General features: G+C 43.5%; 1 protein-coding gene across 2 annotated transcripts in view; it reads left to right on the top strand.

The window, feature by feature from the left end:
• The window catches only part of MEIS1 (Meis homeobox 1), a 108598-nt gene that overhangs the window by 26274 nt on the left and 56822 nt on the right, over positions 1–25502 (top strand). For both annotated transcript variants that reach the window (XM_066177754.1, XM_066177753.1), the window contains exon 7: positions 838–949. In XM_066177754.1, coding sequence (XP_066033851.1) covers positions 838–949 — 112 coding nt within the window. The remainder of the gene's footprint in view (positions 1–837; positions 950–25502) is intronic.

Raw genomic sequence — 25502 nt, forward strand, 5'->3', positions numbered from 1 at the left:
CGCAGGATGACCAGTGAGGCTCTGTGATGTTTTAAAAGCTAGTACTAAAAGCTAATTAAAATCTTCTCTGGTGATAAAGGGGGACTTGGGAGGAGCGTTGCCACGTTTGTTTTCCCTAAGAATTTAATTTACGGCCAATTTTTCCTATCTGAATGTTACTTTCAAATGCACCCAGTGATAAGAAGCAACATCTGTTTTCTGTTCAATAGTACAAGGAGGCTCTGCATGGGGCTGAGTGTACACAGCCCATGTGAAGCCATTGTTATTCTCATTTCTTTTTTGTCCCCATGCCTGGTCCATTTGCCATATACCATCCGGCAAACAGCTGACACATCCCAGCTATTATGGACCCAGGCCTAATTGCCAGCAAAGTCTTTAAGCTCTTCCATGTTGGCCTCGTAGGAGGAATGGGGAGGCCCAAATAAACCCAGGCTGCTCTCGACCACCGCTCTCATTTTTGCCCTCGTGGGGCTGTCGGTGCCGCAGGGTTTTGCGGATGCTAAAAATATAGCTGGAGCCCAGTGCCAGTGATTCGCTCCCTGGCTCTCCTCCTGCTCCCCCTGCCTGGCCAGGAATGTTTCTGCTCTCTGTGGTAATAAAGCTTGGGATTATTTAGATAGTAAACGTGTTCCGGAGTATGATTTTTTGCTGGGCAGCGGCGAGGAGAGCTACCTGGAAAGGAGGAATAATTCGGGGGATGTGTTTGCCAGCACTTTTCCCACGGGTTTCAGCATGGGCACTGTTCTCCCAGGAGTGCATTTTCTGGCGATCTGGGCATCTCTTCCCCTATCTCAGATTTTAACCTTTTCTTTTTTCTTTTTTTTTTGGCCCTAACAGCCCTCCTGGAACAGAGACCACGATGACACTGCATCGACGCGCTCCGGGGGAACCCCCGGCCCCTCCAGCGGAGGACACACATCACACAGTGGGGACAACAGCAGTGAGCAAGGTAGGAACAGAGCCCTCACACTTTCCTAGCTGGAAAATGGTCACCAGTGTGCTCCAGGGACTGGTTACTCTCTTTTTGCTGTGGAAATATGCTTGGGTACTGGAGGGTTTGTGCTGAGAAAGGTCTATCTTCTTTTTTTTTTTTTTTTTTTTTTTTTTTTTTTTTTTTTTTTTCCTCCATCCCCTCCTAGTAAACGGATTGGCATCTTTATTTCTTTGACCCTGCCAGCAGGCACATGTTAGAGCAACATATGTACCAAATTTGCAGTGTGCTTAATAAAAATAAGAAATGAGAAGTTGGGGTTTTTTTCCTCTTCGTTCAAATGGGTTAAAAGATGAAATCTTCAAAACCAAATGTAATTAAGATTGCAGAAGTGCATGCTAATATTTCAAAGATGCCATTGAAACTTGATTGCATATAAAGAAGAGATGTTAGCTGGCCCGTTTTATGAAATCCTGAGCTGTGCTTTTACTTACTTTTTTATACTCAATTCCAATTTACTTGAATGCAAAAACGTTCTGTTTGGGTGCCAGGCCGGAGTAGCTGATTTAGTAGGGCAAGTATGAAATGAGCTTGGTGCAATGGAAGTGGGACATTCTACAAATAATCAGTGCTGTCTCAGAAACTCTGAAGTCTAACAAGCTGAATCTCTGGATTTTTTTTTTTTTTTTCCTGAGAAGCTGAAAGCATTTTTTTTTTTTTTCTGAAGAGACCAACTGCAGTGGATTTAGTGTTAATTTAATGCAATTAAAATTTAAAAAGGATCCTTAATCTGAATATAAAAGAGAGTGCTTTATTGAAGTTGACTCTGAACTCACAATAGGTATATACTTTTAAATCTGGTTTTATGATCATGTTTCATTCAAGTGCTGTTAGACAACAAAGGAATTGTGTTTCCAAAAAAAAGGTTGAACAGTACTGATTAGCATTGCAAAGTCTGCATTTAACAAGATTAGTTTTTAAACTAAACCAGTATATTTTAATTTTTTATACGCATGGATTTAACGTACATGGTGAATAACATCTCTTTATAGAATTTTAAGTATTTGAGACTCGTTATTGTTTAAAGAAAAGTTGCTGACTTCATCGCAAGTGTAGCCTAGTAAAAATGGGGCCTGGAATAGTAAACTCTTGCAGAGCTGAGGCAGAAACTGGTAACCTTCTGACCTCTGACTTTTACTGGAAAATGATATGCAACATAAATTCAGGGGGCCTTTTTTCTTTCAAGTATGTATACATATATATTCTAGTGGTGCTGCTCACAATGCTATAGCTTAAGTGGTGTCAACTTGTTCATTAGAGCCCCTTGCTTTCGGAGCAAACTTTAAATCCATGGGGTTTTTTTTTTAAGGCTGAAAAAGCTGCTTCAGAAATAAGCTTTGAACTAAAATGTGGTGTTTTGAGAGGTTTTTTTTTTTTTTCTATTTGGTTAGGGCTGGTCTTTTATTAGACGGATGTGCGTGTGTTTATGTGGATATGTGCGTGGACAAAACATCTGTGGGGAGCCTTGCCAGAATGCTCCTAGACAGTGTTGGAAATCGAGCTTAGTTCCTGGTGTCCTTTTAAAGATTTTCTGACTTCATTTTCTCCTAAATGTGGCATTTTAGTAGTCTGGAGTGCTGGTCGTATTCTGATGTGTTAGTGCCATCCTGATCAGTTCCCGGCAAGGTGCATTCTGCAGCCTCAGTCAGGAAGGGTTTTCTGAAGTGACTTTCCAGCCTGAGTCCTATGAAATATCCACAGAAGGACTTGTCAGTGATGCTTTAGTCAGTTCTGAAACTGTTACCCAAACCCCAGTTGTTTACTGAGGCTGGAATTGCAGCCAGTGCTTGATATAGAGTGTTTTGTGGAAGAAGGCTCAGTGCATTATAACTTTGGACAAGAGTAACTCAAGTGGGAATTTGATAACTGGAGCTCTCAGGTCAAGTTTGGGAAAGGAATTTGGGAAAAGAGATCCTGTCCTGGGGGCTCTCTGTTACCAAGACTTGTCTTCAGGCCACTTGCCACCTTTGGAAATGGCATTGTCTTTGAGGAACAGGAATGTGGTAATGGTAGCCGTGCTCTTGCTGAGCTTTGCTTTATGTCTTGCTTACATGAAATGCTCTGTGGGTCGAGATTATGGGGGAAGCTCATTTGTTTAAGCACACCCTTGCCTGTATGTCCATCTTCTGTAAAAACCCCAAAATGTGACGTTAGCATTTCCCTACGGGGAAGAAGTCAAAAAATGCGACCCAGAAGGACCGAAACGGAAGAGAACGAAAAGACAGCAAATACCCTGCTTCTCTCCAACTGCATTTAATTTCCAGATGCTGTGATTTGGTGGCTTTTCTGATGTCGGGAGCGCAACACTGTGGTTAAACCCCTGTGTTCCCCACTGCTGGGTGCTTTTCTTGGCAGCAGAAGGAGCCAGCATGGCAGTGCCATAGCAGGCAGGTGCTGCGGAGGGGTGGCAGCAAAAGGCTGGGGACCCACATGCTCATGCTTGCAAAGCATAGGAGTTAGCTCAAGATGCATGCTTTGCGTGACATATATTCAGTGTATTATGGGCTTCCCTATTTTTAGGAGTTTGTAAAAGTTCCTTTTGGTTCCTTCCATCTGTCAAGATCACGTTTGCCATTTAAAAAAAAAAAAAAAATTAAATTAAAAAAAAAAAAAAAAAAAAGCCCCGATCTGATCACCAGAAATAAAACCCTCTAAAACTGTCGGGTTTGAGATTGCTCTCACAACCTACTTCCCTTGTTGGGGTAGGTAAAAGCACCTTCTGGGCCAGGTTTGCAACCTGGCTGGAAGTATCACAAGGATGTAAATGTAAGCTTTGCATTTTCAGAGAGGCACACAGAGACTGGAAAGCTTTAGCCTTTAGCAAGACTTTTCTCCTTAGTCCTTAACCCAGAGTATGTTAAGGTCCATTTTTGAACTTTTTGGAGGTATTTCTTCTTTACCTTACTCATCACTACAAATCCTGCGAAGCGTATTTTTAACCTATTTATGTTCCAGCAGACAACACCCATCCCATGATTGCCTTTGAAACCAGGAGAGACGGTCTTTCCTGTAAACATTTCAAACTCTTTTTAAACGTGTAAATTTATTTACTTAGTAAATAGTAATAACTCCCAGCTGCTTCGATCTATTGCAGAAATCCATATTTAACTGCCAGGGAGCTGTTCTGAGGCCTCGTGCCACTGAACAGCAGGATATGTTATTGCATGGTACGTTGACACAACCTCTTCTAAAGGCCTGGTATTGTGTCATCATGGGGGATAGTTATAGCCCAGGAATGCAGAATAATATTATGGAAAAGTTTTCCCGTTGCTCTGAACTTAACGGCAAAGGCCTTCGGGGGTCTGTCTCCAAACGGTGCAAAGAGCTCTGAATTTCCGTAGTGGAGAAATAATTCACTAAATTCTGTTTAAACGAAGAGACCCAAATTCTTATGTACAGGCGGGTGATGCTGAGCTCGTGGCAGCACTGCTTTACCTTGCTGTGTCTTGTGACTTCGAAAGATTCCTGTTTGGGATGTTGAGAGGCCTGTTTTGTTTGTTTTTCAAACACTCAGACCAGGAAGATGCTGAACAAAGCCTTGGTACAGTCACTTCTAATCCAGAGTGGAGTTCTTTTTTTCCCACGTTTAGCTCTGCTACACAGCTTAAAAGAAAAAGAAAAATAATCCATCAGTGTCACCTTATCTGTGTGGTTTTTTTCTTTCTCTCTTATTTTTCCCTCCAAGCCTCAGCCTGCGCTCACAACATTTTTTTAACCTCCAAATAATTGTCGCTCCTTAAAACCAGGAGTAGAAGGCAGCGATATTTCTTTATGAAAACGTATCAATGGCCGCAACGGTTTATTTATTTTTTTTTTTTCTCCAAGGTTCTGTAGGAGTTTGAGCAACCTATAGGCAAAAAGGCAATCGGGTTTATTATTGCTGGGAATCTCCAGGCGGTTGTTTGGAGGCTGCAAAGGCAGAGCCGGGGAGAGAAGGGGGAGAGAAAGGGCCACGTTATGTTCCAGATGACTGAGCAAGGATTTATATACCAGCTTGCCTTTTTTTTTTTTTTTTTTTTCTCTTTTTTTAAAAAAAATAAAAAAACATGGGAGAAGAAAAGTAATAAGAGCGGGGAGGCATTTGAAGCGGTCAGATGGCCGATGACTAATGGGATAGGTGGGCAGGAGCCCTCGGATTGGGTGTCTTAATGAGCACATTTCGCACCGAGTTTGGGCTGCAGCTCCCCTTCACCTTTGCCCTTTATTGACCGAACTGACACTTCATTTTTCACATACTTCCAATTATGGCTGAGCTTAAGTGTCGCCCTGCCTCCTTTCTTTCTTGCCTGTGGATGCCTTGAGAGTGGCTAAGGCCACGGAAGATATTTTAATTTGAAAAACTACCATAGCGAGGCAGGTTTAGGGTGTAACCTGAAACTGCTGTCACTTGGCAGTTTCTTGGATGAAAACAAAAGTTTTAATGTTTCTTGTTTAGCGCTTCACCGCCACTCCCCCCCTGTGCTCCTTCTCCATTGCTTTGGGGGCGATTGGCTTGGTGAGGGGGGTTTTCCTTGGGGTAGATCCTTTCTGGCGGTACAGGTGTCATCATGGGTGGGAGTCACCGAAGCAAAGAGGTAAACCCAAATGAAACGCAGTGCCGTGCTTGAACGATGGCTCCTCTTTCCTTCTCAAGGCAGCGTCTTCTCAAGTGGCTCCTTGTGGTGTAACGCCCTGCAGTGTCCTTTGCTGGACGTTCCCCTTACGGAAGAGCAAAGCCTGGTTGTGCTCGCACTTTCTCAAGCCTTAGACCAGTGTGGATTTGTTGTTTTGGTGATATTTAATGCGTGAATGCAGATCCGAGCGTGGCCTGGCTGTGAAGCTTTGGGAAGCGGCTGGAAAACGATGCCGGGAGAGGCTGGTGGGATGAAGAGACGGGAAAAATCTGCAGTCGCCCCTTTGCTGTGCGAGGAGAGCCATGATATATCTCCCACTGCCTCAAGCCTGTGTGCGTTTCCACGTTGGCTTTTACATGCAGAATCCTTCCAGGGCGGAAATGTCTGTTTGCTTTCGCAGGGCTTAGGGGGTTTCGGAGCATGCGGTTTTCCTACCAAATGTGGATTCTGTCGGAAATAGTTGGAATAAGCTGTGCTCGCATGGGGTTGGGTGGGTTTAAGAACAAAATAGCTGCTGTTAGACCTTCGCTTCCCAGCAGCACCACTGGATTTTTTTCGCAGCGTGGTTTTCACTGCCGGCTCTGTCATGTGAAATTTGGGTGAGTAATGAGTGGGCATGTCACCTGTGTGCCAGTGGTGATTGCTTTACATTTAAATACATGGAGGCTGCATTGATGATTATTTACATCCAAACAGAGGGCCCCCTAAACCACAGAAGTATTTACCTCAAAAAAAAAAAAAAAAGGTATGAAGTATTACCTGCTTTATTATGTAGCCCTCTGGCATAGTAATGGCATGGCATATTTTTACTATAATATGGTAATAAAAGAATATGTAAAAGGCAGACAAAGGTTCTGTCTTTTCACTAAGGTGACCCCTGTTACCAAGTAACTGCTTTACTTATGAGCTTATTAAAAACTCAAAAAAAAAAAAAAAATGAGCTTTTCATACTTCACAGGCATTGATGTGAAAATGAGCTGTCCTACGAGTAGTTTTCTTGATCATTTTTAGAACAATTGATTAGCCAAAGAGCCGCTGTCATTAGTTGACATTGACTGATAGCAATTTGTCACAAGCTCCGAAGGTCAGCCAGGCAGTGGAAGCTTCGGCTTGTCTTTGATTGACCTTTTCTGATGCCATTATCATGCGATCGGTTAGACTGGATGTGACCCTCGATTAGAAAAGACAGGGCATTAGTCAACAGGGGCTGCTCCCTGTGTTTTTCCTGCCTCTTTATGTATTGTGAATCCCGAATTAGGCGTAATGGGCTTGTTTGGAAACGGAGCAGTATCAGTTTTCTTGCCGAGGCTCCTGCCATCCCCTTTCCTTTTCCTGCTTTTCCATCAAGCAAAGCAGCATTGGGTTTGCTTTAAAATCAGCACCTGTGCCCTCTTCCTTTGAGGTGAGAGTCAAGATTTAAACCAGGCCCATATTTATCTGAAACCCTTCGTGTGGGTGCTTATTGTTCAGCAGCACCAGCATTAATTATTTTTATCTCCCCAGAATCATGTTTTATTTTTTTTTTTAACAGTGATTGAGTGGTTGAGGATTATGCTCATAACATGATGTCAATTTATCATTCTGTTCTAAAGCTGGGGGGCGTGAAACTGTTTTTTTTTTCCTCCTGCTAGTTTAGGTTTTCAGCTTTTTGTTTGGTTTTTGGTTTTTGGGTTTTTTTTTTTGGTCTCATCAGCCTGATTCAGCTGTTAAACTTAGATTTCGGCAGTGTTAAGTATGTGTGCCTCAGCTAAGCAGGGTTTTGCTTCCAGAATGGTGCATGGGAGCAAGTTCTTACTTAGAAGCGGGTGTCTGTCATGATTTGAGCATTAATCTATTCCCAGTGTCAGGATTTATTTCAGTCATTCACATTAGCCTAAATGTCTGTTATTAACAGGCATTTTTATTTTCACTCTGGCAAAGCTAACTTAAATCCTTATGTACGTTGCTTGTTTTCCCTAAATTGTGGGTAACATCATCGAAAATGAACTCTCCTCCTTGTAAAAAAACCCCTTCCTTCTTCCCATTTGCCTTTCAGGGGAAACTTGAATTTCTCTAAGCACCAACTTGTTTTTCAGGTCGGCCCCCAGAGATAATAAGCAGTTCAAAACCAGCACAACCATTTCAGCAGGGTTTAACGTGAACTTTCAGTCTTTGCTCAGGAAGAGCTTCCAGCTGGGAGGGGAGCAGAGGGATGACCATGTCAGGAGGCAGATCTTTCAGGCTGAGGCCACTGCCATCATTGGCAGAGCAGAAGGAGAGAAAAAGACTTTGGAAACTGTTTACCTTTAAAGTGGCTATGGAAATACAAATATTCCTGACTTCTCGGCCCATCTGTAATCAAACAGCAAAATCCATGTGCTGGAGTCGCTTTTTTTTCTTTTTTTTCCTATTTTCTTGGCAAGTTTTTCTAAACTCAGAAACATCTACCCGTTAAACATCTGTGTGGCTGCGCACAAGCCCATGTATACATGAATGTGTATATAAGAACATGGCCCTGACCCTGAACTGAGAGCATCCATTGGCTTTTGCAGCCCCCAAAGTGTGTCTGCACAGAACCAGGTGTTTTACTGAGCGCAGGATCTTGAATATGCCAAACAGGGAACAGTGGTGGAAAAGAATCACATTACTAAATCGCATCTTGGGCTGTTGGCTAAAAACTCTGGTGTAGGACTGAAGGGCATGTTGCTTTCCTCCCTGGGTGGGGCAGAGAGGTTTGGTTTTGTAAGAGGTTGTAGAAATAAGTTTGAAGTTTCTATTGTACAAAATGCCTCTTTCAACAGTACTGGAGTTGAGTGTTTGCTTGTTGTTGTTGTTGTTGTTGCTTTATTCAGATGTGGTGGCTTTTTTCCTACACATCCTGGATGTTTTCACTTAACTTGTGGTGGCTCACTGGAGGTAATGAGCTTCCCGTATTAAAGGCCATCTTAGTATTCCCATCTTAAGGCTTCTATCCCATTTGCTTCTCCAGGTCTTGGTTGCTTCAGCTGAGTCTTTTGCAGTCTGATGTAGGCAGAGTGAGACTTTAAGGTGTGTGTCACTGACCTCTTTAGCTTGGAGGTTAAAAAAAAAAACAAAAGCTGCGATCTTGAGATGTTTGTTTTGAGAGACATTTTATCACAAGGAGTATAAACCCATAAACATGCTATATTTCTGGATTAGTGATGCAACAGGGTATGCCATCAGGCTGCTTGGCACAAACCATTTTCCTATCTCTCACATGAAAGGCTGGGAGGGGAAAAGATGACTAAGGTTGGAGGAGAAGTCTTTAAAATTAGTTGTGCATGGAGAAAGTGGGTGCTTGTCCCGTAATGCAAGAACTGAGGGTGGGTGTTCGTGGCACAGGAGCTGTTCCCGGAGCGTTAGTAGGTTTAAAACAAACAAAAATGCTTTATGTTAAATTTATTGCTACAGAACAGCGTTCTGAGGAGGTCAGCAGGGGACAAAAAAGAGATTAGACCGATTCATGGAAAAACAGGTTCTTCTGGAGCTATTAAAAACCCTGGTCCAGATGCAAGCACTGGCTCAGGAAGCTGCCCAAGTGCTCATTGTCAGAGCAGTGGCACAGCTGCCTCGGTGTGCCCCCCACTTGCTGCAGTGTTTTCCTAAACACTCGTTATTGTTCATGAGACACACCACCACAAGACCCAGTCACTGTAGATTTGTGTTAAAATAATTTTTGTATAATTCAATTCAGGAAATAAAATGTTGGATATTTTTGTTTATCCCTTTTTTTTTTGTTTGTTTTTGTTTTTAAAGGCTCTTGCTAATGCTGGCATGCTTTTGTTGGGAAAGAAAGTCGACATAGCTTGTATTTTTCTTGCCCTTATTACCCTGATGGTGGGAATGGTTTGATGCTATTCATTCAAATTTGACAGGTGATTGCTTCTGTAAATGAGTGCACTGAAATCATAATTGTTGCAACAGAATTGTTTGATTACCTGGCGGTAGCCTCTTTCTCTCTGATAGCTTTTGGATCACCTGTTTGCTGAGAGCATTTGACAGTCCTCATGTTTATTACCCAATTGAATGTCAGTAGCAATTGCAGCTAAAGATAAACGAAAATGCAAGTACTTGTTGACCTTGACTTTTTTCCACGAGATATTGGACTTGATGGCTCTATTGCTGCTGAACTGATAAGAGTTATAAACAGTAGTTGAAGGAAAATGTTTTATTCCCAGAGGAAAATACCACACTGCTGTGGGAAATGGCATCTGAGGAGCGCTCTGTGCCAAATTTGCTTGGTTCACCTTCATTTAGACTGTGGGAAAATAAAACCCAAATTTCCCCTTTTATGACTTTAATATCTCTGCAAACATGAATTCCTGTGCTCTTTGTAAAGTTTTGTTGGCAGGCTGTGCCAATAACAGGCTGCGAGCACGAGACCTCGCCGTGTTTTATGATGTGCTATAATGAGGATTCTCAATTCTTCCTCGTTTTTTTGGCTGATTTGATAATTACAGGGAGGGAGCAGAGCTTTCTTCTCCTGTTCCATGGGAAGCTTACGATGTCTGTAACAGGCTAAGACTGGAAGTGTGTGGCTGTGGGTGGATATTGTCAGGCTGGGGCTGTGCTGGTGGGAGGACAGGCTGGGGATGAAGACAGGGATGGAGAGATGATATTTTCATAGGTCAAGTTTGCACCCACTTCTTTAGGCAAGGTCCCAGATGAGCTCCTTTGCAGGTTTTTGGTAGGAGGGGGGCTGATTTTGTGGTGCCCCTCCCAGCTGTGTTTGGGAAACGGGAAGGAGGGATGAACTCCAGCCCCAAGAAATTTTCCTGCTATAACCCCTGCAATATACATATATCCCCATATATGCATTTATATCTATCTATTTCTAATCCTGCTCTAATATGAAACCTGAAAGGAAGGCTTCAGTGGAAGCAGGAGAAGGCAATAGGCTTTAAGATCTTTCAGGATGAAAGCCACTGTATAAACACGAGACGTAAAAAGCACAAAAGACAGTGGAATTATATTCTTTAAAACATAAGTCCTTCTTGTCTCGGCAACTGCTCTGATAAACTCCGTGCAGTGTTGTAGGAGCTTGTTAAAGCTCCGAAATGCAGGATTAAGCAGTGCTGTAACAGTTAGCAGAGTCAGACGAGTAATCTCATTGCATTGTAATTTTTTTTTTTTAGGTAAGATTAAGCTGGCATTACATTATATGTTTGTGGGCAAGGGGCCATTCTTTAAGGGATTAATTAATAGGATCAGCATTGTAAGATGCTGACATAATTTTTTTCTAGGCACATTGTTGCACACGGGCTTTTATTATTGCTATTCCTTTTTTTTTTTTTTTTTTTTTTTTTATCCTTCCAATTTTAAATTCATGAATGAGATGGGGACTTTCTGTGGGCAGTCAGAGCAGCCTCTGCAGCTTGTGACGTCAGAGCCACCTGTCACCCTATAATTCATTGGGGACCGCTTCCCCCTGGCCTGGTGACCCACTAGTTGGTGACATGAGAAATACCAGAGGGAGATGCCTGATGTCCCTTCTGCCCAGGCTGGGGTGGGGTTGTAGGGCTGTGACTAAGCAAATGCCTGACACTGCTCTGGCAGGTCTTTGAATGAGGGAAAAATCTTCCACCTGTCTGCTTTGGCTCTTTAGCCTTGATACCTCCTCCATGTAGCCTTTGGTTTGGCGTGCTTGGACTTTTCCTGCTCAAGCCTGGAAGGTGGGAAGGGACATGGGAGAGCGTGATGTGCAGTGGGAGCAGTGTGACATCAGGACAGGCACTGCCACCCTGCCTCCCTCTGTGGCTTGGGGACTTCCTCACCACCAGGCAGTACCTCTGCCATCTAATATATAAATACTTACATATATAAAACTTATTTACCTATTGTAAATATTAGAAGTATTTGTTTTTATCTTTTTTTTTTCCTCTTGGGTATTTAAAGTCTCACGCAGATTTCGCAGTCGGGTTTTTTTGCAGTTGCTCTTTGCCGAAGCGTAATGTGAAAGTGTGGGAAAGAAGAAACAGAGCATATAAATAAATAAAAGTACAGTGGGCACAGCCTTTTCAACTACTTGTCCCTTAGTCCTTAGTTTTCCTGGGGCTGATTCTGTGCTGTGGGTGAGAGATGAAGTTTTCAGCCCCAATGCTGTGTACTGTCTGCAGGTTGTAGATACATCTTTTGCAGAAGGACAGGAGAAGACCTGCTAGAAGGCACCACTTATGCCCTTGGAAAAGACCTAATGGTGGCAGACATACCCTAACTTATGCTGAAATCTTCCCCAGTGCTCTGAATAGCAGTGTCACATGGATGCATGCTAAATATATTCTGGAGTCTGTAGTGTCCCCATGGACCTCAAAGGAGGCATATCTTAGCTTTCTCTGGGCAGCCAGTGAAGGTCATGGAAGCAAGGCTTGTAGGATGGAGAGAACCTTTTGTTGGTTCTCATTGCTGTGCCAAGAGAATCTCCTCCTTTCCTCCCTCCCTTGGCACAGCACTGAGGGAGAAACCCCACGGTGGAGTTGCTGCTTGGGGCCCTGGATTATAGCACTGCACCAAATGCCTTCCTAAAGCGGGGAAAGAGGGAATGGGGTCAGCATTAACTGAACAGCCCCAAGTTAAGTGTCATTTAAAACGGGGTTAAAGTTTCAGGGCGCTGTAACGTCAGAGTGTGGCAGCCCCTTGCTGAAGAGCAGGGGATAAAGTGCAGGAAAATTACAGCAAGGGCGAAAAGGGACGACAAAGTGGAGTCGAAATGTTGTGTTCTTTCTGTACTTCTCCTCCCTTCCCTGCTAAGTAAAGCATCTATTTATCTCTCCTGTCCCCTCATCCTGCCTGTGGCAATGAGAATGCCCCAGGAGAGGCTTTTGTGCAGGATCCTGCCTGCTTTCTTTCTTTTTTTTTTTTTTTTGTTTTGTATCTGTCTGCACTAACCCTGTGCAAATTCCGCATGAGGCCAGCTGTGTAAGAGCAAGAAGAGCGGTGATGTTAATTCAGTGTAACTATTGGGCAGACTTGGTGTGGTTTTGTGTTGTAGTTCTGTAATGGGCTGTAGGAAAGCAGAGGCATGCTCTGTTGATGAGCAGGCTGAGCCACAAAATCTTTGAATGTCAGCCCATAAATATTTATTGTTTTGTGTGTGTGTGTGTTTGTTCATGTACGTGCTTGGATGTGACTGCTTCCTACTACTACACTTTTTTTTTATTCTGTCAACCTGGCAAGAAAAGTGGTGAAACAACCACCCTTGTGAAGCACAGGGCATTTTTAGAGCCTTTTAGAACCTTCCAAATTTTCTTTACGAGGAGCATTGCGCTAAGTTCCTTGGTGTTACAGCTACAAGAAACAAATTAGGAAGCAGTGCTAACATTAGTGTCTCACCACATATTTAATCCAGCTAAAAAACCCCTGAGGTGGCCATAATTTACCAGCCTGAAGAGCAGAGAGGGCTGGCATAGCCACCTCCTCAAGAAATGTAAAGTGATGACTTGGTTTAATTTAATCCAAGGGATGACTTGATGAGTTTAATCCCAATAAAGTAACCAGCTAACAGTCTGCAGGAGGAGCGTGTTAGTCATGACACGGGTGTATCAGCTCTTCGCCACCATTAATTATATTGCATCACTGAAGAGCAGAATATGCATATTATGCAATTTTACAGCATGGCTTTCCATACATAATGTATTAATATAAATTAGAATCGCTTCGTACAGATGAATTGAAATGCTGTGTGTTACCAGTATACAAATTTTATTTACAGTTGCAGTTGGTGTGTGTGTGTGAAAATGACAGTATTAAACTTAAAAGTGCCTCTCGAGTTGATAAATGCCAACTTGATACTAAACACATTAATACCCGGTTAAAATTAGCAATCAATTTACTTGGATGTTGGAGGTTAGCCAGGGATGGATCTGAAGTTGTATTAGGTATATCGTGCTGGTCTGAATACATCATATGCTGTTGCAAAAGCATTGTGCTAATTTTAGCTTACAAAGAGGATGAAGATAAACTGCCTGCTGCTAGTTTGCCATATGCTATCCTGGTGATAATATTCGAGTCGAAAATATTCTGCAGAGAGTCTTATTGTTTCAGTGAAAGGAAAGCGGAACAGAGTTAAGCAAATTTCTGCTCTGTAAATGTATACAAAATAATGAAATAAGACAAATCTCAAATGCTGGTGGATGAGATCTGTGAAATTTGTTTTGGCTTTATTGGCTTTCATGGGAGTCAACAATTTATTTTAGTATATATTTGATCCAATTGTATCCATTTCTCGCATGTAAATCTCAAAATCAATCTAAATAAAAATCGAACTTTGTTCTGGTAGGCAAGAATATCGTCTGAGTTGCTCCTAACTAGTTAAGCCACCCATGCCTCAAGTTTGCTACAGGAACAAAGGCGGTGCTGAGCCGACTTTTCACGAGCTTCTCCCTTTGCCTTGCTTATTTAAAAAACACACGGACCAAATTCTGGTTTCCACATGGGGAAGGGTTCTGGCTGTTCAGGGAGGAGCATTTAGCCTTCTCCATCTGCCCCCGTGGCCAGCAGAGAGGGGTGTGTGAGGTGGGGGTCCCCGGACCCCTGGGGCTGCAAGAGCTGGGAAGGGGGGGGGGAAGCTTTGCATTAGCAAGTGGTGAAAAGCTTGACCTCCCAGTGACCTGGGTCAAGCAAACCCCCTGCCAGAGTGTCCCATTTGGACACGGATACCTGTGGGGTGAGGGAAGAGATAAAGGGAAAGAGGGAGGTAGATAAAGTAATCCCATTGACCTGGGGACTTCTCAGATATTACAAGCCGGGGGAACATCAGGAATAATAAAGGAGCGGCAATATTTGCCTGCCCCCTGTATCTGTGTAATGTCCTTTTCCAAAGGGGCTGGAGTAGATAATAGCAAATGTGCTTTCAAGTATCAGTTCAATCTCTTGAAGTGATGGGGGAGAACTGGATGCTCTGATATCTGGCGGGTGCTGGGGAGTGTAATACAATCCTGGCCGCTGCAGAGAGAATTGTATAAATGGACAAAGATCTCCTGATTGCATCTTTTTTGCTAAAGTGTTAAGTAAAAGATCTGGGCTATAAGAGATGGCAAGTCTACTGCTATTGTCTGGTCTTCTGGCTTGTTTTCATAGGGGTTTTCACAGGAACAAATAGCCAGTGCCAAAATAAAAACAAGCGGTGTGGCCGGTCCGTATCATGGTAGGACACATGCTCTCGAGTCAGCGTGGGCAGGAAGCTTGGCAGCTCTGTCCCCCACCATTGCCATTGCATCTTTATCTCTCTGCTTCATTGTTTGCCACCGAGTGCCTGAAATTCCAGTTTCCAAGTAAAAACTTCCTGTTTCTTGCATTTACATTCAGTTTGGTAAAGACATAAATTTAGTTATCTATCAGGGAAGGCTTTTTTTTTTTTCCCCCCCTCTCTCAAGTAAGGCAAAATAGGAAGAAGAAATTAATTATGATTTGGTGATAAGAGGTAGAATTTTGCATTTTCCCAGATTCTCTGTGGCAGGAAGCATGAGGTTGTATTCTTGTGATAAGGTGATGGATGGGAGCTAAATTCAGCCTTTCCATCCTGAGTAATTTTAGAAAGAGCCCTGAAGTCCAGATCTTGCTTAGAAACGGAGATGGGCATATTCAGTCTTCATTAGCCAGAGTTTCCTTGCTAGAGCACTGCTGCTTGTAAGTTTTTACTGTTCTGTGCAGTATTCAAAGCTAATAGTGCACATTTTCTTGTAGTCATCTCAATCCTGAATTTCCCTCTGGAGAGTTTCTTTCTCTCCATTGACTGTGAAGGGGCTCGGGGAGGACTAATCACCTCGTTCAGACACTTAGCTTGGCAGTCTGACTTAAACGAGTGAGGAGGGATGAAAAGTGTGCTAAAAGTTGGCATTCCATTAGGAAGGAAAATGTTTGCTCTTAGTGGGGAAGCAGAATAAAGTGTCCTGTACTGCTGAAGGTTAGAGGAGTGGGCTCAGGTATTGTGTGTGTAGGTGAGGCTGTGTCCTCTGCAGCTCCTGAGCACAGTGGTTTGAGCATCTCATGGCATTTGTTGTGTTTGCAGACCCACATGGGTAACTGAAGTGTTCAAAAAATCTTGGCATTCACAGAAAAAAAATACATCAATATACTTCCTTTTTTTTATATATAATATTATTTGGGGGGGTTTAGTGTCTGTATTCCCATGCCTAGCTGGCAAGAAGCCAGGATTCCAGCTTTTCCCAACTTCAAGAGGTCGCTTGCTTTAATAGGGCATTCGTGGTTTTGGTTGAAGGTTCTCATATGACTTTGGGAGTTGAGGACTTAAATATAAACCATGATGAATGGGGCTTCTGAAACCGTGTAGCAGTGCTTTTCTCAAGCTCCAGCTGAACATCATTGAGGTCTCGCCTGAGATGAGAGGCTCCATGAGGGAAGCCTTGCAGCAAAACCTGTTGCTGAGTTGAGGTGGTAGGAATGGCCATATTTAGCTTTGTTGTGCTGCCTAGGCACAGGGTCCTTTGGCAGTTGGCACTGCATCTGTCAGAACTTCTCCCTGCTTTTAAATATAAAAATCAGAGTTTAACCTACTTCTGCTCCAAACTAACAAGACGTACATTGGTCCATTTTAAGAGTAGCTCATTTTTGCACTTCATTTTTGTCGTCGTATTTGTAGCAATCCTGACTAGCACATGAGGCAGAGAGAGGTAAGAGGGTAATGATTTTGATGCAGAGTATTGAACTCCTATTTCCATTTTGAAGTCCACTTTGGGTGCTGTCCTGAAAAATATTTTCGAACTGTGTCCCCGCTGTGCCCCAGGAATGTGAAATTGGGCGAAATTTGGGGGTTGTTTCCTTGGGAGGCTGTGAGCACAAAGCCTGAGGAGAGTGCTGGAGGTTTGCAGGCATGCAGGGAGCAGCAGTGTGGGCTTTCATTCAGCACCTTGTCAGCCTGCCTTATCTGGGATCTTGGGGGATGGCTTCTCCAGGCTAAACCCAGGGAAGGGAGCTGAGTGAGGTGTTTCCAGGATTATCCTGGCAGAGCCTTCCTTGTAATCCATTCTGCAGGAGTCAAAACCAGCTTGCAGTGCCTTGGAAAGTTGGGCTTTCCAGCGTGCTTGTTGACTGCTCTGAGACTTTGGCCTCCTTCTTTACCACTCATGTAATCTTTGAATGTGCACCTGCAGTCTTCAGCCTTTCCTTTCGTGCTTTTTGGTGATGTTCACGTGCAGCTTTGAATATGCATGGAGTCTCCCGGGCTGGTAAGGGGTGAGCATAAGGGATAGCCTGCCCATGATCTTACAGGCAATTGCCTTCTCCAGGTCAATATTCCCTTGTTCGGGTCACTGCTGAGATCGTATTCATTGCAAATACGGTGCTGATGTCAAAGTATTTTCCATAGAAACTGTTAAGTGTAGGTGAGAATGCTTTTATAGCTGAACTTTGAATTTCAGCCCGTGATTATAGATGAAAATCTGTCTCCTCATCCGCCTCGGCCACAAATTGCAGGTGCAGCTGGTCAGGCGTTTAAAATGACAAAACTCAGAGTTGCTTTTTGCACAGAAACCAGCATCATGATTAGCAATGGTTCAGAGGCTGGCATTGTTGGTGGCTGCTCAGGTGCTCCGCAGGTATTTGTGAAAACCTTTTCCAGTCCCAAGAGAACCACCTGTTTTGGCATCAGTGAGTATTGTTCTGGAATTTTGATGGAAAAAGAGTGCAGAGCTGTGACTAGAGGCTTCCTTTTCTGCCTGGTAAGCCTTGGTGGCCCAGTCTTCAGGCTGAGACACTTGCCTGCAGGTCCTGAGGCATCAGCCATACAACAAAAGTTGTGCGTGGAGGAAGAAAGCAGCTAACACACAGCTGGAAAATTGCGTTTGCTCAAGGTGTAATGAGTTTTATGAGAAGAGACTCATTCAGAGCGGAAGCGGGAAATGGTATTTACGAGGATTTATTTGTCTGCTGCAGGATCATTTGAATACAGGTTCTTCAAGTGTTTTCTTTCCTTTTTACACATCTAAGCACATCTCTAATATATATATATATATTTCAAAGCTGTCCTGACCTTCATCAAAAGGGCCTGATAATGTTTTGCCCGCCTTTATCAAACTGCAGCATGAAAGAAACCACTCTGATTCATGTTTTTAAGGGATGTTGTTCTGACCTCAAAAACTGATACTTCCTCAGCCAGTGCCAGAAAGCCCTTTCTGTGGTCGCAGTCCCCATTTTTTCAGCAATTAAGACTCAGGTGGCATCAGGATAGCAACTGATTTTAATAGCCACCACTTTAGCCACCTCCATTATGGGGAAGGAAGCTCCTGCAGAGCCTCAGAGCTCTGGGATGTGACCTCGAGTGACCAGACACAAAAACCAGCGCAGCTCTTGAACGGAAAGGTCTGCATCATCCAAACTCTGCTGACTCCTGTCCAAGAACACACTGTTTACCTGTTCCTTCCAAACTGGTCGATTTTCTGCAAGGCTGAGTGAGATGTGGATGTTGGGGGATATTTTTTTTTTTTGCTTATCTCCAGTGCAGCTTGGCTGGTTTTCACAGAGCTGCTCTTCGCCATCTTGTAGATGTATGCTGAGGATTGTGCCTTCTGTTTTGGTGATTGAAGCTGAGCATTCCCACTGCTGACCTAAATTTACCACCTCTGTCATGTCTGAAAGTATTTGTATATTCGTCTGCAAATGTGCAGGGTGACCACTCCAATCAAAAGCAACAAATCTTACCGGTTAACTCCAAAATGCATCTTGCTGAAGGCAACGTCTTAAGACGTGTTGCCATGAGCACAGAGCAGCCAAGCTTCTGTCTGGCCCTTGAGATGTGTACCCAGACCTTAATGAAGGGTGGGGTTTTCCTTATTCCAATAAATAGATTTTGTTTGGGAAGGTGATTTTGTTTGGAAAGAGGCAGAAAGAGAGGACGTATTTTCACAGTCCTAAATAAAAGGCTATTTATGCCTAATACATTGGCAGAATTATTCCAGGGTAATTCATCCACGAGAAAATATGATCCTTGTGTCCCTGCCAAGGTCAGAGAGACCTATGGTGATCTGCAGAGTAAGTTCAGGTCACCCAAGTTAAATCTGCCCAGGGGCAGGCTTAGCTCACACACCACATTTTTTCCATGATTAATAAAAGCAAACATCTTCTATAGGTGAAGGCAGGGCTAAAACTGTGGTCAGCTCTCTCCCTGGAGCCAAGGTCTCCTGCTTTTCCGTTCTCCTCTCCAGGTTGTTCCTTTCATTTCCTTTCCATTCTTCTCTTTTCCTGGCATTTACAGGATGCTTAGAGAAGTCTGTCTTTCCCTTTATGAGGCAACCGATGCCTATAAAACCTTCCCTGATAATCTGCACGGACAGGAAGGACACGGGGACGTTGCTGGTGTTTGACCCAGTGCAGCACTGACTTCTGAGTGTGTGTGTGTGTGTGGTGTGTCCTGGCACATCAGCTGAGAAACTGAGGTGAAAAAGAAGGGGTGCGTGGCAGAAATACACTTCTTGTCAGCCCCAGCTGAGAGAGGTGAAGCTGGTGGTTTTGTGGGCACTTCTGCCTCAGGAAGAGACACATGGAGTGGTGAGCTGGGCAGGTGAGAGTCCTCTTCCATCACTGGATCTTCCCCTCAAGATCCTCAGCCCTTTCAACAAGGATGAGGTTGTTTGGTCAGAAAAGGGAGATTCTTCTTCCTTGTGGTCTGTACCTGCCATGGGGAAGCTGATGCCTGTGGTTTCAGCCTGCTCGAACCTGAGGTTTCCTTTAGCTTCCTTGGTTACTCATTCATGTCGTTTAAAGTGCTTCAAATTGCTGAGAGCTTTTGCAGTTTTTGCTTTCTACACGTTTCTGCTGCTGTTGCTCTTACTGGTAATGAAAAATGCTGTGTGTTGAAAAAGAAACCAGAAAGAACTTCGGCTTACTTTTTGAAGGATGTATATATTTTGTTAATTTTTTTTTTTCTTAAGATATGAGTGGCTTTTTTTGCTATGACCCGGCTTTGCTTTGAGATTTCTGTGGGGCTTTGGTTAAACACTCTTATGGAGTCAAAGAGAAGAGCTGGAAATGGCTGAGTTAACTCCTTCCTATCCTTCATCCCTCTTGCAGCTGGAATTGATGCCATGAGATGTAGTGACATAAATAATAATGGAATTCTGGGGTGCATCAGAAGCTTGTCCCTTTCCTCCTATCAGTTTGCCTATTCAAGGTAATTCTAGGCAGGTGATATCTAGGAATATGTAGAGATGGAAGACGAAAGAGGTAAAAATAAGGTGAACATGCACCTGTAGGGAAAGTTTTTAAGTGTCCAGCCTTGATCTGACTTCTCTTTCACCTTCCTTGTGTGCTTTGGACCCTTTAACATCTGTTTCTTCCTGGATGATTTGCATTTGGATTCGTCGTTTGTTTTAATTTGGAAAAACCCCACACCTTAAACTGTAACAGCACTGTAAATCAAACATCAAAACACCAGAAGCTGTGACAGAAAGTCGTAGGAAGCCAAAAACACGGCGGTGTCATGAATACATTAAGCTGGAGCCTGAGGGGACGTGCTAACTTAGTAGGACTGAATTTCCTGAAGGGACTGTCGCTGCCTGCTTGCCCCTGAGGAAGGGACCATCAGGGGACCTCAGGACCTGAGCCTGGTGGCCAGTGGCCAAGGAGCAGGGTCAGGACCACCTCCCCGTCGCTGTTATTTCTCTGAAGGGGCTCTCTGAGCCCTCTGGATTTTCAGGCTCTGCCCTGGGGGCTGTGTTCACACCAGAAGTGCAGAGGTTGTACCCTGACCCGTCCCTCGGTGCCACCTCACCTCCCCAGACCCAAGGAATATTTCGGGGGGAAAGAGTTTGCAGCAGAAGAAGAGTTAGTGGCCTGATCACCGCCGTGGTCACTGCTTGATCCCTGTCACCCTGCAGAGCCACAGAATGTGGGCAGAGCAGGGGGAAGCGGGAGCTGTGTGAGTGGCAGCAGTGTGCCTGTTTGCCATCAGACCCAAAGTCACCATGCCTTCATGTTAAAGCCCAGCCTCAGGATTGGTTTTTTCCTGCTGTGCCTTTCTTGAGTGCCACCTCATCACAGCAGATTTGCTTTTTGTGCTGGGGGAGGAGCAGTAGTAGAAGAAGATTTTATGTGAGCTTGGCTCTGCCAAATTTACTCCTTTGGGCTTCTCATCCCTTTCCCATCCTCCCACTGTTGTCACAGATACTCCAGAGGAACCACCTTTTGCTGCAGGAACAAGAGCAGTGGAGTTAGGATGCTGGATAGCAAGGAGCAGCGGGGAAAAACATTAATTCTGTGTACACCCTTCCCTTGAAAGGTCTGGCAGAGGGATGCTTATTTTATAATTCAGGTGCTTTTCCTGAGTTCATTACCTGCATGGTTAAATAAGGTTTTGTATTTGGGAGGGCAAAGCAGCTGCTTCTCAGCATCCCAGACAGTGCTAGGACAGGATGAGGGGAGAAAATCCGTGGTGCAGTCCACTCAGTTCACGATATCAAATGTTTCTTACAGTTCCTTAGGAAACAGGAGGACAATTGTTTTGGATCCAACTCTTCTTGCCTTGTTCACGTGAGGCCCAGGCAGTGGAAGATTGGCAAGTCCCTGTTGTTGTGACCCTCTCTGCCCAGCAGGCAGGTGGACCTCAGAGACAGCTTGTGGGAGTGGTTCTTCTGGGTGGACACAGCCAACCCTCTTCTCTGCCCTCTTCTTTTCTGCGGCTGTGAGACACAGGGTCATGCAGTGGGAATTACCAGGTGGCCTCACCAAAGGTTTTTGGATTAATACTTCGTAACAAATCAAAATTATCTTCCTCTTGCTTTAAGTCACGAGTTTAAAGCCACGTGTTTTTTTTCACTAGCTGCCCAATCAGGAGGGTTCAGTGGCTAGGGATTTTCTGGATCTTTTTAAGGCTGTATGAGGTGATGGTTGGTTTTTAACAGTGGCAGTGGGGATGTTGTTACTGTCAAAAGAGGGAAGGTAGATGAGATGGGGGCATTTTAGAGCTGCCTTTTGCAGTTGCAAAGTGACAATATACGTCACGGTATGTGGGGAGATAGAGTGTGTGATGCAGGCATGGCATGGAAAGTGAAGTTCTGTGTTAGTTTTCTTTCATTCCTTTCATTTCTTTCATTTGTGTCTTGGTTTTTTATTGTCAGTTGACGTAACTGATGGACTGGAGACAGGGAAGATTTTTTTGGCTTTGATGCTACTTCAAAGTGGATGGCAGTAGAAGAAAATACACTGCATATCCACAAGAACTTTTTTACTTGATATAAACCACACGGCGCCTTCCAATGGGAAATATCTCGTGTGGGTTTGGTAGGTCATGAATCCTGACTAGCCTGAGCTGCAGCTCTAGACTAACCCTCTGCTGTTCATTATCTGGTGGCATAGGGGATCCAGCTCTGCCAAAGAGGATTTGGGGCAAGCAGTATGTGAACTATAGTTCCTGCAGCACAAACTGCAGCTTGGGCCAGCACTGGATTGGTCTTGAGTTGGCCCAAAGTAAAATGCTTTTGTTTTGCTCAACAATCCCCAAGTATTTTGGTTTATCTTGCCCAACTTTTTAAACTTTTTTCAACAGAATAACCTCATTTTGAATTATTTGGGCAGTGTCAAGGTTCTGGCACGTATTTTCTGTTGTAAAACTGGAAATCTACAGCGTCTTCTTCTCTGTAGGCAGGGCCCGGGGCAATTTAGCTGTGTTTAGGGAAGGAAGCCTCCTAAAATGCTCCACATAATAAACTCTTTCTCCGGATAACACATCCCTTAGTTTATAGGTAATATGCTTCTGATCTTTGCTTTGAGCCTCTTATAGCTGCTTGCGCTCATTCCAAGAGTCAAGTGTCTTAGAAGCTGGATAAGCACAAAGATAGAGCCAGCTGTTAAGGAGCTATAGAGATTTACAGAAGTTGACCTCATGGCCATTTGGGGCATCAGTTGGGCATATTTCCCCCCCCAAGGTGGAGCAGTCCTGTGCTCCTGCTGCTTCTTGTGCTCCTGCTTTGCAGGGAAGTGAGTCTGGTGGAAATCCAGTGGTGCATTTGCCTCTGTCTCAGTCGTGTTGTAGTTGATTTTTAAGGAGAGTGCAACTGGTGGGACACGCTCTCCTGATGTGGTTGGGGAGAATAGGTTTCATAAAAAAAGACCTGTGTTTGAACAAAAGAGAGGATGACTGAAAAACAGCTTTTCCTGAGAAGCTGTGTTGTCATCACGGTGGCTTTTAGGTTAAGGAAAAGAAAAAAAAAAACCCACCAAAAAAACCACCCCACACTTTTTTAAGCTTTTTACCATTCTTGGTTAAAGCAGGATGTTTTTCTGTTTATCCAGGTACTTTTCTGTAGGGTGTTTGCTTCCAGCTGCTCAAAGTAAACTGCTGTTGCTGGCAGCAGGAAGTTGTTTGCTTCCCGTACAATGAATTGCTTTCTTTTTAGCTTTTCATTCAGCGATGCAGAGCTCCAGAAATACGTCACAACTCACCCATAATGACGTAGTTTTCTGGACCTCATTAAGAAGTGCTGTACCTGGTGCAGGAGAAGAGGTTTCCTTCATTTCATCTATAAAAAGCTGCCAAAGAAATGAAAATGAGTAAAATCTGTGGGTTTTCCCCCACTATTTGTCAATGCTGTTTTTAGTCTTTGCATAGTTGTTGCTTGCCTGAAGGGAATTCATGTCAGAAAAAGATGGTTGAGTTCCTAAAAAAAAGGTGCTCCTGTCTCTGAAGAACAATGATTCAAGAGAAAACTTCAGAAGTTTGCGAAATGCCAGAGTGTGATTTAGTACTTTTCCAGGTTTTGCTATCTGTGAATATTTGTGTAGGATATTTTTGCAACTGTGTCCTTTAGTATCTTGTAAATATGGATACTGTCTGTGACTGACAACTTCCCACCGTTTGTGTCATGGTCTGAATCCTCCCGTGAAACACGTAGTGCATCTCCTTAAGAGAATGTGTGCACACCCAGACACGTGGTGTTTGTTCCTTTGCTAATGCTCATTTTCAACCTTGTTGTTCCTCATTAACTTTTTATTAAGTGTATTTGAGAAGGCTTTCTCCTTAAGGAATATGAAAAAAAAAAAAAAAGGTCCTTCATCAACACCACTTTTCAAATTCACCAGCAGAGCTGCACTGTCATTGTAAATTATTTTTGGGGTGTTCTGTAGGCCACTCAAGTGTGCTGAGATGATTGCCATTGACCTCAGGAGCTCCAGGAGTGGGTGCTTCCTCACATCTGACTAACCATGGGTCCAAAATGATAGAATTCCCTACTTATTTTGTATTTTCCGAAGTACCTTTTTGCTGGTAGTCCCATTCTCAGCTCGTGTGCCTTGCTTGGGCATCAGCAGATCAAGAGCTGTCAACGGGTTGATCTTACATATGCATTATATGCATGTGTGTTTAAATTATAAAATAATGTGTTTTGGGGAAGCATTCTAAACTTAACGGCCTTTTAATGTCAAAACTTCTGCTTCTCCTCAGTGGATATGTTCGGTTTAGCAGGTTTAGCAGCTGGGCACATACCCACAGACTGTGTCAGTGCCTTGGAGCTCTCTCCTGGCACACCTGAGCACTCAGCCTCTGTGCTGCTCAGCTTTGCCTCCTTAGCCAGCTTGCTCCAAGGGGGAGTGATACTTCCTGAGCGCTGAACTTGTCCTTCAGTCCTTGTGGATGTGAATAATGGCTGCACTGAGTCACCTCAGAGTCATTTGGGTGTGACTTTTGCTCGCCACGTTCCTGTGCCAAGTCGTGTCTGGTTGTGTCAGAAAGAAATTGAAAAATGTATACGTATAAAGAAATTTCCACATTCTTTGATTGCCCAAGACCATTCAAAGCTGGTGGTCTGAAATGGTGATCCTTGTTCTATTTCCTGTGAGCAGTAATCAGCTCTCTTGCTTCACAGAAAAGCTTGTTGCATCCGTGGATCTGCTTTTTTTGAGAATTCGTAATTTTGTACCTTACAGGAAAATTTCACACATAAGCCTGGCTTTGCTCCACGAAAAGTTGTTATGGTGGGTGTGTGAGTATCCAGCAAACTGGAGTTTTGTTAGGTAAAGCTGTGGAAATTACAGTAGTTTCTCTAAATTGATATATAGAAGAAAGGTTAAGGAAAGCACTTAAAATCTCTGTAGTACATTATGTTGCATGAAGCTAATGAACCTTCCTTTCCAGTTATCTGGAAGGGTTACTAAAGAGATTTTGGTTCTTGGAATAGTTAAAAGAGAAAGGAACCATCAGAGCTGTGGATGGACAGTGAACAGTTAAACATTTGGCTTAGGCAATTTGGGATTTCTCATGCTAGCAGAAGCAGGAATTTAAGGAACTGGTATTGAAATGCTTGCAAAAAAATTATGATAGAATTAAAAAAATAAAGAAGACACTATTGAAAAGACCATGAACTTTGGGCCATCGTGTTAGGTGTTTCGGTTCATAGCACTGAACACACTATAAATCTAGCACAGAAGTCGACAGTTTTTGTCCAAACACAGTGTATATTTAATTTATATTAGCTCATGAAATACAAAAGTAAATGCAAGCTGTGATGTTCTTCTGGGAGGCAGAAACTGTTTTTAACAGGAGGCGTTTGGACACATACAAATAAGCTGAACATAAGGAGCTTTTAGTCAGTCCACTTAAAAGTTGCTCCAGGCCTTTCCTAGGGCATCTAGGTGCACATCTTTCACATTTTCTCCTGTGAACTCCTTAAAGCAGTGTATTTAGATGCCTATCTAGAACTGGACTGTATGAACTGGAAGTGTTCACCATATTGTTTGGCGTACCTCAGAAAAGCCTGTGCCCTGCTCTTACCCCCTTCCCAGAAAATTGAACAGTAAACCCCAAAAAACTCTCTCAGATCTCTTGTCCGAGGAATGAGAAGCAGCAGGCTTTTTAGAATAGTCTGGTTTTCTTTGATACAGAGAATACTTGTATTCCAAATGCAGACTTGATCGTAGGACAGGGCCATGCGGAGTGAGAAATAACCTGTTACATC

The sequence above is a fragment of the Chamaea fasciata genome, unplaced genomic scaffold, assembly GCF_029207755.1.
Source record: "Chamaea fasciata isolate MVZ Bird 193981 ecotype frontalis unplaced genomic scaffold, bChaFas1.0.hap1 SCAF_3, whole genome shotgun sequence".
Lineage (NCBI taxonomy): Eukaryota > Metazoa > Chordata > Aves > Passeriformes > Sylviidae > Chamaea > Chamaea fasciata.